This window comes from Blennius ocellaris, assembly GCF_963422515.1.
Source record: "Blennius ocellaris genome assembly, chromosome: 16".
Taxonomy (NCBI): domain Eukaryota; kingdom Metazoa; phylum Chordata; class Actinopteri; order Blenniiformes; family Blenniidae; genus Blennius; species Blennius ocellaris.
The window spans coordinates 12,605,066-12,616,398 of record NC_137665.1 but is presented as its reverse complement, the minus strand read 5'-3'; the positions used below and the strand labels follow the sequence as shown (position 1 = coordinate 12,616,398).

General features: G+C 38.5%; 1 protein-coding gene across 1 annotated transcript; it reads right to left on the bottom strand.

Annotated features, from left to right (window-relative positions):
- Positions 1-3,807: 3,807 nt before the first annotated feature.
- On the bottom strand, positions 3,808-10,240 carry prkcsh (PRKCSH beta subunit of glucosidase II). Its single transcript, XM_080511646.1, has 18 exons — positions 10,192-10,240; positions 9,743-9,850; positions 8,917-9,033; positions 8,635-8,730; positions 8,500-8,557; positions 8,255-8,372; positions 8,014-8,143; positions 7,681-7,765; positions 6,935-7,013; positions 6,722-6,805; positions 6,478-6,642; positions 6,297-6,390; positions 5,900-5,969; positions 5,620-5,709; positions 5,447-5,521; positions 5,255-5,354; positions 5,009-5,168; positions 3,808-4,037 (listed from the first exon to the last, which is right to left on the bottom strand). Exons 2-17 carry the CDS (start codon positions 9,825-9,827, stop codon positions 5,022-5,024), a joined length of 1,593 nt encoding a protein of 530 aa, XP_080367772.1. The 5' UTR covers positions 9,828-9,850; positions 10,192-10,240; the 3' UTR covers positions 3,808-4,037; positions 5,009-5,021.
- Positions 10,241-11,333: the final 1,093 nt, after the last annotated feature.

Sequence of the window (11,333 nt, the reverse complement as noted above, 5' to 3'; positions counted from 1 at the left end):
CAAGACATCTGCACATGATAATAGATTAAATAAGGTCAAGTATATTCAAGACATTTTTGCTTTTGCTTTTCTAAATGACGCTGTGTTAGCCAAAGAGGACGATCTCTTTGAAAGGATTACATTAGAGATAAATCTATTTTTATACATACAAAGGAACAAGACCTTGTGCTGAATTTTTACAGATTCTTAAGCTTGGAAAAAAAAAAAATTGGGACATCGCATGGCTTTATTTTAAACCCTCTGATCTTTGCAGAGTAAGGGGGAACAGGCATGCGGTGTATGGGTGGGGATTTAGGGAGGGGGCGAAGGAACAATGTATCTCATACAAACTTAACTGTCTAACCATATCAGAACGATTGAGACAAAACGAATTTGATGTAAGACAAAATAAATAAATAAATAAATAAATAAATACAATTACAGTTCGGGGTTAAACCTGACAAGTACATCTATACATTCGAGTGCTTTGACACACTCACATCTCTTGTCCTGAAGTTGTGTACAGTGTTGCTTCAATGATGGTGCAGTAAAGTGAAGTTCTTTGACTTGAGAATCCCAGACAAAGCTGCAGTGCAAGTGGCCCACTGCCCAGCTGAAACGCGGCCGCTTGCGAGGAAAAAGGTAAACTGCAGATTTGAAAACCGTGACGCAGATTCATCATGAACATTGAGCATGAGTCTTCATGATTAGATATATGATTTGATTATTGCCAAAGAATTGCTTTGCAAGTCAGTACCAAGAAGGATAAATTAAGACTAACTATATTATCCCCTTAGTAATTGCTGTACAAATCTATGTTATTTATTGAATAAGGACCCTCTACAATTTTCAGTTATCATTATTTTTGAACATATGAGTTGCGCATATCAGTTTACATTCGTAGATGCTAAAACCACTAAACCAAACGCTGAAGTGAAACAGAAGCGAGCATTTGCACACGTCTAATGCAGATACCGACTAAAATGAGGCATATCGGAAAAAACAAGACGAAGAAAAAAGAAAAGAAAAAAGAATGCATTCTTAAAATGTGTTTTCCCCAGACATTTAAATCATTCACTTCGTCTTTATCCTCTAAAAACCTGAACATTGCACCTCCGCAAATACTTGCACGGACATCACTCAATCTGACTCCAATTGTTTCGTCCAGAGCTGACCACCTAAACAGGAGCAATCTAGCTATTTTGGGGTCAGGCAATTTGCAAAGGATAGCACAGTAGGACTGAGCACTTGGAAGACCAGTGATAGACATTCGAAACAACCGAGATAACAGGCGGCAGCGAACTGCAGCTGGAGTTGTTTACCCAGCCATGTCCAATTTTAGAACAGTCAAACCCACAAAACAAAAACCCGCAGTCTGAAATGACCCTTCATACACAGTCTATACGAAGACACCTGATGTACAGCAGAGAGCCAAGGACCATGGCAGGAAACAGTACTACACTGCTTGAGCAACAACAAAAATCATTTAAAAAAAACAAAAAAAAAAACAAAAAAACTTTCCTATGGAACAGTAAGTGCAATGTGCTTTGTTTTTATATTGACTGAGAACAAATGATATATATTTTTTAAAAAAGAAATTAAATGTCACACTGAAAAGGTTTGCGGAATAGTGAAAGGAGCAAATGATCAAACAGAAGAAGCATTAAAATGAGCAGACTCATTAAGAAATCAAAACGATCCATTAGAGCTTGGATTGTCAAATTTCCATTGTCACTTCCTCAGCCCTTAATTTGTGCTCTGACCATGCAAGCTCGAACAAACTGCATATCTGGCTGATTTAATAGAGCAATTCTCGGCGACCTTGAAAGGAATACTGTCTAATATATCATCAGTTTTAGCCCATGTCAATTTTCAAATATCATTTCTTTCCTGTAATTTATTGATTTCATTTACATATCAAATCTCACTTGTTCAATTAGCGTATTTGTGTTGTTGATGTTGCCATAGGGAACACACATGGGTCAAAGATTATGTTTGGTTGCATTGATTGGGTACAAGTTTGTTATTTTTCTTCCATTATTTAATTAGTTGCAGTTTTTACAGTGTATGCAGATTTTAGACTTAGTTAGATTTTTTTATTTCAATCAAACTGTGTTCAATTGTGTTTGTAAAGTCTGTGGTAGCTTTTGTTGCAACATAAAATAATTTAAACAGAAAAAATTCAAAATAGCGCCAACAAACTTGTATTATTTGGGCGACTTTAAGCTTGTAGTTTTAACTTATTGTTAACTTAAAAACTATTTATTATGATTATTATTATTGCCTCGTATAAAGTATGTTTTGTGTATATTTATGGTTTATTTCATTATATTTGCAAGTTTAAAAGATTTTAAGTTTGCCAAAATTGTGGTTACACCATTTCGTTTCTTAAAAAGGGGGACAAATAGAAAAACAGCTTTAGAAGTACGATTTGGAAAAGTTCTCCATAGTCAAAGAATGCACTGCTATATTTAACTAATTGAAGTGTATAAACATACATGCTGTGTGCTAGATGTTATGCCTTTACTGCCTGTGTTCTGTTTGTCTTGTTAAATGAAAATCTTTTAATTATTTAATCTAATCACAGTCTTGTTTTTTCAAACCACTCGGTGAACCCCTGAGACGTGGAGCGGCCCCTGTAGCGAGGCTCTGGCCCATGTGAGGGGCCCAACAACTAGACAGGAACGTATAGCGGCTTGTCCTCTGTTTGATACGCTCACAAACATGCTTTCCTGTTTACGCTGATGGGTTGCTTCACAACAACAACAAAAAAGAAAGAAAGTAAAAAAAAAAAAAAAAAAAAAAGTTCTGCTCCTGTAAAAGCACTGCATTACTGAGATTATCCGTATCAATTAAAAAAAAAAAAAATCAATCCGAGCTGTAGAGACAAGGCGTTCTTTGGCGCCAATGAACATTTGGAATCACAGCCAAGAGCTCCAGCAAACCGATTAAAGAGAGCTGGGAAACAAGCTACAGGAAGGTTTTCTTGAGAGTCTCTAGGGTAGTTAAGGGGTGAGTGGTCCTTCTGTTTCTCAACCAACTGTATTTTGTGTCTATTTATTTAGAAGAGGGGACGCAGTAACTTAGTGATGTTTTTCTTACATTTTCCTGGAATGGTAGAACAAATCAAAAGGTGAAAAATGATCAAAACAGCTCCGCAGACGCCAACGTCGGCGGGAGAAAATACAAAATCTCATACTTCCAAACCTGACCAAATGAACAATGTCAAAATTTAACGAAGAAAAAAAATAAAAAATAAACCTTTCAGTTTAGACTAGGATATTTACTACTGGGATTTCAGCTGAAGACGCTTGAAGACTTTTTCATGGAATTGTTTAATTATTTGTACTTTACATGCCAGAAAAAAAAATAAAATAAGTTACAAATATGAGTGACCCAATTTTTTGGTTTATTGACTGACAAGTTCCCAATGAGATTAAATACACATTAAAGTGAAAGTTCTACTACTATGTGTATGTGGAGTACTGTGTAAATGTTTTTAACAGGTGTGAGGCAGTATTCAGTACCACTGGAGACTGAGAGGCATCGCCTTGAAATCCATCCTACAGCGGAAGACAACAACTCCAGAAATATCCATCTTGAAGTGTTTAATCAAATTAAAGGTGGAGCCACTTCCTGGTCAACTGTGAGGAAGAAAAAAAATTGATTCCCTCTATATTTGAACATGAATAAGTTTCGAAGGAAGATAATCTTCTTGGTTCATATATTTAAACTGTGAATTTGTAGCCAACTTGTGTTGCCATGTGAATGATTTGGATATGAAACATTTGTGTTCGCAAAATATCGTCATGAGACACGAGTTCAATGTGGAAAAAAACAACTTTATTTGGAAACAATGGAATGAACCTAGACCTGACACAAAACAACAAGAATCAGTGAAAGCAGCAAAACAACCTCGAAATGTAGACGATACTACAACAAACTACTCATTGGAATTTTGCTGATTTACTCTCAGTTGTTAGTGGACTCTGAGGTGATGCTGCTCACAGCTTGGCAACTTCATATCGCTGTAGTGACTGTGGTCCCATGAGTGCAACCTGCAAGGCAGAGCACACACACATTCATTTCAATACCTTGATTGCTTAAGTCATGACTTTGCTGTTATTAAAGGAAGCAGCAATTTGGGTGAAATTGATCCCTACAGGTTTGATTTCAGAGGACTAAGCACTTTTACCTGTGCTGTGTTGTAGCCACCTCTCCAGTAATTTTTGTACGTTACACTTGTTGTGGATGTCGTGTTGATTTAAGAGAACGACACAATCAATAAGTGATTCCTCTTGATTGAGCGTACCAGAAATATCTACATACAAAGCATCATAATTTACAATATGAAGTCTACTAGCGAGTACTCAGCAGTTTTACAAGCCTGGAAAGATGGAACAATCAAGCCTTTCAAGATCCATCAGGGAATCCAGGATCCACTGTTAAATCTTTTTTTTTTATGTGGATTGGACGCCTGATCTGAATATCGAAAATCCAATACCACCCCTTATTACAATGCAAGGCATCACAAAGACACAATATAACCCTGATTTTTACACAGACAATTTACACAATCTTGATGAACATAAAAACACTCCATACATTTTAATAGGCATTGTGTCTGGAGTCAATAATACATTCAAAGAAATGGATTGAATCCTAATTTTAAGGAAATATGAGTTCATTCCCTAACATACTCACCACCATGAACTCCACGGCATTCATTATTTCCAAAGCTTCTTAGCTACTATAATGGCCTGAAATAAAACTGATTACCTTGGTCTTGCTGCTTTCCTACTAAAGTGAAGCTTTAACTGCACAATGAGCTTTCCTCAAGAGACTGAAACTTTCTTACTGTATAGTCCGGACTGTCACTTTTGTGACTTTCATCTGCAAGCATTGTAAAAAATGATGACTCAAAAAAAAAAAAAGACTTAAAATAACCTTATCCACAACAGACTGATCAGTATAGATGTGTGTACACCTCGAGACAAAATTCTCTAATTTAACCGTAGACGTGACTCACGGATGAAGGAGACCTAGAGTTCCACGTGCTCATGAAGCATCGACTCCACGCTGGGGGGCTCGTGACAGACGGCCGGAGTGATGAACTCCATCAGGTACTCGCAGCGACTCGGCTCCGAGGTGGACGTCACAACCGTCTCCTTTCCGCACGTCAGCTTCACCTGAATGACAAAGAAAGCATCAAAATATACATGTGGTACATAATATCCAAAGGGAAACCAACACGGGGCAGTTGGCTGAGACTCACGGTGGTGGATCTGTTGGGGCCCTGCCAGCACCCTGTGCCATGTTCATACTTCATCAGAGCGTAAACATTATCCTCTGGGCCGGCCCATTTCCCCCATGTTCTAGAAGGAAGACATAGCGAACATGGGACGAGTTTACGGTGAAGCTAAAAGTTAATGGAAAAAAAAAAAAGACAACATAGATATTCTCTTACCCTAAATTTGTTTCTGATCCACCATACTTGGGTTTCTGGGATACTCTGTTAAACGGACAGAGCCTGTATATATACCTGAAAGAGAAAAAGAAGTGAAATTAATGCTCCAACACAAGAAAGATATATTTGCAAACGAATAAATTGCTTTTCCCAAAACCAAAGTAAATACATACTCGCTTGTTGATAGTTCGTAGCACTGGCTATAGAGGTAGGCAAATTCAGCACTGGGTCCAAAGTCGAAGGAGATTTCCTTCTCGAGGTTCCTTTAAACAAAAATATGAGAGAGAAAAAAACTAAACACTTTCGACTTGGTTTTAAAGTCTTCAATAACATCTTGATGGTAAAACAAAGTCATCCACTGCAGCTTTTCCAAGCTGAGGGTGCAGCTGCGGTAACAAATGCTGATTGCATTGTTGGCAAAGAGGCTCCTTCACATTCAGGCTGAGCACTTACTTGATCTGATCATCCACTTCCCGGAGAGCTTTCTCAGCCTCATCAAATTCATCCCTGGCTTTCTGAGCAGCTGGGAATCAGACATCCGAGAATTAAAATATAACCTCCAAGTAGATCCAAACAGACAGAGCGAATCAAAAAAAAACTTCCAGCTGAAGCTTTTACAAACATATCAAACCTGTGTCACATAAAAGCCACAGATTGGATGGGTGTCGGGTTAATTCATTTTTCGTCTTGTGATAAAAACGATCGCAGCACGGGGGAAAAAAACAAACGTGTTCAACGGCTGAATATCAAAAGTGAAATCTAATAGGTATGCAGTCACATCTGGGCTGTTTTTCTGGTATTTGAGAAGCGTGTTGGATTAGCTGAGTCACTCTTTTATAAACAGACCTACCATCAATGAGGGTCTGTGTTTCTTGGTCATAAGGTGGCATGGTTCCCTCGTCATCGTCATCCTTCTTTTCTTGAGTCCTTGTCGTAGGAGGAACCTGCAGAAAAGAAATCGAGAATGACTCACCGACACGAACCTGAACGTCTTCCAACAGAAGTTTGATGGAGAAACTGGACAGGCTTGCCTTATAGTCTCCGTCATCTGAGTCATCATCTTCGTCCTCCTCCTCATCGTCCTCCTCGTCTTCCTCCGGGATTTCATCCTCGGGGTACTGATCAGAGTCGTTGTCGGCGACTGGCTCCTGTTCTTCAGGTGGCGTCTCAACCGGTGGCGGGGAGTCTGGACTGGACTGTTGGGGGCGAATAAAAGGAATTATGAGAAAATACTGCATTTTTTTTCCAACATATAGCAAATTAACAGCTTTTTACCTCCGAAACATATTTGTCTTTGATGTTATTCCAAGTAGACTCAAATGCTGCAGTGTCCACTTTGTCCACTCCTCCCAACAGTCCCTACACAAGCCAGAAACATAATATTTGTTCACTTTCTCAAGAGAGGCGACAGGCTCTCAAAATACCCGTATTTAATATCAACTGCATTCAACAGCAGTTCCATTACAACATAAGAAATACAGTTTTTACCTGAGCCTCCACGTCTGACAAGGCACCATCTGAATCTGGATCGAGCTCAGAATGAGACTGCAGCTCAGCCGCCGAGACACTGAAATACACATTATTGTGCATGTTAATTTATTATCAAAGTGCTGCAGCAGCAAAAATACTTAAACACTTTAATGAAATAGCCCAAAAAATTAATAAATGTAAAGTCCAACCAATCAAATATACTAAATACAATACATTTTATTTAACAGTGCCTTTCATCAAACCCAAGATTATTATGGAATGGATGTTAAAACGCATTTGAAAATAAGTAAAAAATAAAACCACATACAGACATTTGCAGTAGACCAACATTGTTTAACATGAAGGTGCTTGTTTGAAAAGATAAGATGGAATTTGAAAGTGTCCAGGGATTTAATGTTTTTGCTGTTGAGTTCCAGCGGTTTTGTGTGTGTGTGTGTGTGTCTGTGTGTGTGTGTGTTAGTCCAATGGTTGCCAATGTATAATATAATCAGATTATTCTATTTGAAAGATTAATAGCATAAACCAGTGTAATGTGACAAGTCATTTTGGGAAAAGGAAAATATAAATACGCAAGAATAAAGTATACAAGGAGAAGAGCGCCATGGCATCAAATAAATATGGCTGAATGTTTAAAAACGTTTTAATAGAAAGTTGTTCTTAAAGTGGCAACTTGCAAGCTTCACAACATCGTATTAGTTATCTCATTGTGTGTGCAATTAATTCAGACGGGTGGCAATACTCACAAGCCATCTGCATCATCGTCAAGCTCAAGAAACACCTCAGCCATTCTGGCTTTGTCTTTCTCCATGCGAATCACAGCTTTTTGGTCTGAAACAAAATACAATTTGTGTTACATCCTCAGTGATTCTCATCACATGAAAAAATATAAAGTATGAGAAACCTCTAATCCTGGGGATTTTATGGGCAGGTTTATATCCTACTAGTGCATGACTCATCCTGTCAGCTCAGTGAAGATCACCAAGTTATCAATGTTTAAATCAAAGACACGATACAAGCTGAAATGTGGTTCTCTTGACAAACAGCAGATGGTGAAAGACTTTCAAATCTGAAATTACCCTCCCAAGCCTTTAGATGGCGCTCTTTGGCTTCTTTCTCTGGCTGTTCCACCGTCTCCTTTACAGTTCTCAGACCCTCCACTTTCGCTTCCAAATCCTTCTTGCTGCTCTGAACCTCTGTAAGTTTGGCCTGTTGAGGAAAATAACTAAGTAACACGTTCAAACAAACAGAAACTTCATCCAAAAACCCTTTAAACCAGAAACCACATTCAAACTTTTAAAACAGTGCAACAGTTCTCGCCTGCTTTTCCTCTATCCCAGACTTGGCCTCGTGAATTAGCTGTTGTTTAAGCAGAAAGCCCTCCTTGGCAATTTCTGCCATCTTCTGCAAGCTTTCTCTTTCTTTGCGTCCCATCTCCCTGTAAGTCACAAAGCACCGTATATCAAAATGTATTCACAAATGGTATTATTGATCTGAATACAAAGTGACTCTCAGTGCAAAAGCATGTGAAAGAGATTGGCTACACAATCTAAAAGCATTCCAACCTGCAGGTGTTTTGACAGGCCGCACCGCTGTTGTATTCATCTGTTGTGTCACAGCAGTCTGCAGAGGACATATTGGTGAAATACAGATTGTGGACATTACAGATCAGAACCATCAGTGCAGTTTAAAACTGTTACCACAGATCCCGTCGTTGATGCGGGAAGAAGGGATGAAAGCTGGTCTGAAGCCTGCATTGGTGCAGTGGAAGCTGCCGTTGGGACAAGCAGCAGTGCCTGAAAAATGAAAATGATGCTGCATTACATTGCCGATCCCTTGTAATATTCAAACCCAGTCGGTGTCCACTGATGAAGAGCACAAGCAAGTAGTGAATCCAGTTAAACAGGGCGCAGAACTAAACAAATCCCACAACATTGTGGGGAGGGAGGGAGCCCCGAGGCAGTAGAATAGGAAATACAGACCTGGCTCATCAGAGCCGTCCTGACAGTCACAGTAGTCGTCATTCACTCTGTCAAAGGGAATCGTGCGAGATCCATCCAGGCAGGTAAAAGGTTTGCCCTCTTCATAGAACTGGCGTTCTGTAGATTTTGAGCAGAAAGATCATACGATGATGGCAGCAGTTGTATTAATTGCAGTAGTGTTGAATGGTCAGAGGGAAAGGTCGCCCAGGAGCAATGAAATGGACAAAACACCAAGCCATTTGTAAGCATTGCCACGCCACAATACAATGCTCTGGTGTTCACTTGCAAAAACACCACGCTGAAAATTTAGCAGGCTGACACCGTGTCTTCTGGTATAACTGGCAGTACCAGATTCACATTTACGTTCTCTAAAAAGGCTCAAACTTCAATACAAATCACTAATGTTATTTCTTTGTCAGTGGAGTGATGAAATGTAGTTTAATGTTTGGTATGGGGCTTTTAATGTTACGTTTGTATGAACACCGATATACAAATTACATTTATGTTTGCAGTTTTGGGAAAACGTTGTGATTTATTCTCAATAAAATGAAACACCAGGATTCATCAAATGGATTTTTAACTCGTAATATACTGGCCTATAGAATCGTTATACAGGTCTATTAATTCCTATGTATTAGATTGTATTGTATCGAACATTATGGAGGTGCAAATCGTATCGTGATTTCCCTAATGATTAAAAACAGTGACTCTTGGGGAAGACATACGAGAGCCGATCAGATATGAAATGCTTCAAAAGAAAACAGTGCATTTAAAACGTCAGGTATTATATTAAGATTGTGGGTGTAGTTTGATAAGAAATACTGACTTTGTAAGGGGACACCGCGGGGTCTCTGGACCTCCACCGATGAGGCTCCGGCGACGAGCAGCAGCAGGAAACACTGGCCTAACATGATGATGGATACACGGGAACCGCCTGTGAAAGACATCCAAAACCTCCAGGTTGGTCACTCGCTATAAGCGCACAGCGACACATTGACAACTCAATATTAAAAAAAGCGACAGAGTTACAACGTGGAATTGTAATTATTGTTTGTTTATTTACGGAAAGCAAATACTTTATGCTTGACAGCTCTGGATAATGATGCTAAGCTAACTAGCAACTCGACTTAAAGCGACTAATAGAATAACATAAATAAAAACACCGAAGTCTTACAGTAACGTAACGTTAGCTCTTGTTCAAATGTTCAAAAATAACGACAAAAAACAAAGAAAACTTTGTAAAGAACTCGTTCATAAATGAAAGAAAATCGTTACCGTCTACTCTGTGCACCACCTACTTCCGGGATCCACCTTCTTGTGGCATGTTTGACTCTGATTGGATGGGCGTCTTACCGCTCATCTGATTGGCTGGCGCTTCTTACTGTTCCTCTGATTGGATGATAAGTAGTGACACTTGTCCGCAGAAGAGGATTGTGGGTGTACTTGAGGATGCACGATGCAGCCATCTCATGCCAAAGTCAGACAAGGTAGATGTCAATATTTACAATATTACGTGGACACAAACAAGTATGACAGGAACTTTGAACTGTTGTGAAAAGTGATTTTTTTTTGAAGTGTCAAATGTCTAGTGTGTATACATTTGAGAATTGCATTTTTTTAAAATTATTATTAATTTAATTGTTCTTATGACACTAAATATTGACTATAATCTAAAGTGGAATATAAATAGTCTTAAAAACAAATCACTTCAAGATGGTTAAATGTACACATAATCAGTTTGATCACTCCAGATCAATACAAATAACACTAGTCTTTGAAGTGAAGCATTAATAGTGCTCATACAAACAATGCACGCTGAGAAGGAGTTTGTCGTCAAGCCAGCACATGGTGCATTGGCACACATAGAGACTCATCACAGTCAATAGCAACATTTAATATAAAAATCTTGCTTTATTTGTATTTTTAACACACTTTACAGTACCGAACAGTGAAATAAAAGAAAAATATACTGATATACTATAATATTGTTTTATATATAGATGTTTGCTTATTAAATGCAATTATTCACAAAATGACACCTCAGCTCTGTCAAGAGGAGAAACTTTCATAAAAATAATATAATAAAAAATAACTTGGACACATTTTACACATTACAGCAAGATCATTTACAAATATTACAATCATTTCATGTTTTTTCCCTTGAATAATTGTTCTCACTCATGAACAAACACATGAATTAAAGCCCAGAGAATTATTCTCAGAGGGAGTCAGTCTGCGACAACGTAACCTGACAGCAACCCAGATGGGAACCAGCTAAGTAGGCCACCATGGGACGGACATTTGGGCTATCAGGCTAGATAATGATTAAAGTTACTAAGAAACAGAGGTGGTGATAGTGCTAGAAATGGCCAAGTTCGATAACGACACATTTGTCACCTTTAAAAGTGTCACATTTG

Bases quoted from the DNA above. Each gene is read 5' to 3' on its own strand.
- prkcsh (XM_080511646.1), bottom strand. From the start codon at position 9,827: ATGTTAGGCCAGTGTTTCCTGCTGCTGCTCGTCGCCGGAGCCTCATCG. The intron at 8,373-8,499 runs GTTGGAATGCTT...TGTGACTTACAG, and splicing joins GCCTGTCAAAACACCTGCAG to GGAGATGGGACGCAAAGAAA. The intron at 7,766-8,013 runs GTAATTTCAGAT...ATTTTGTTTCAG, and splicing joins CCATCTAAAGGCTTGGGAGG to ACCAAAAAGCTGTGATTCGC.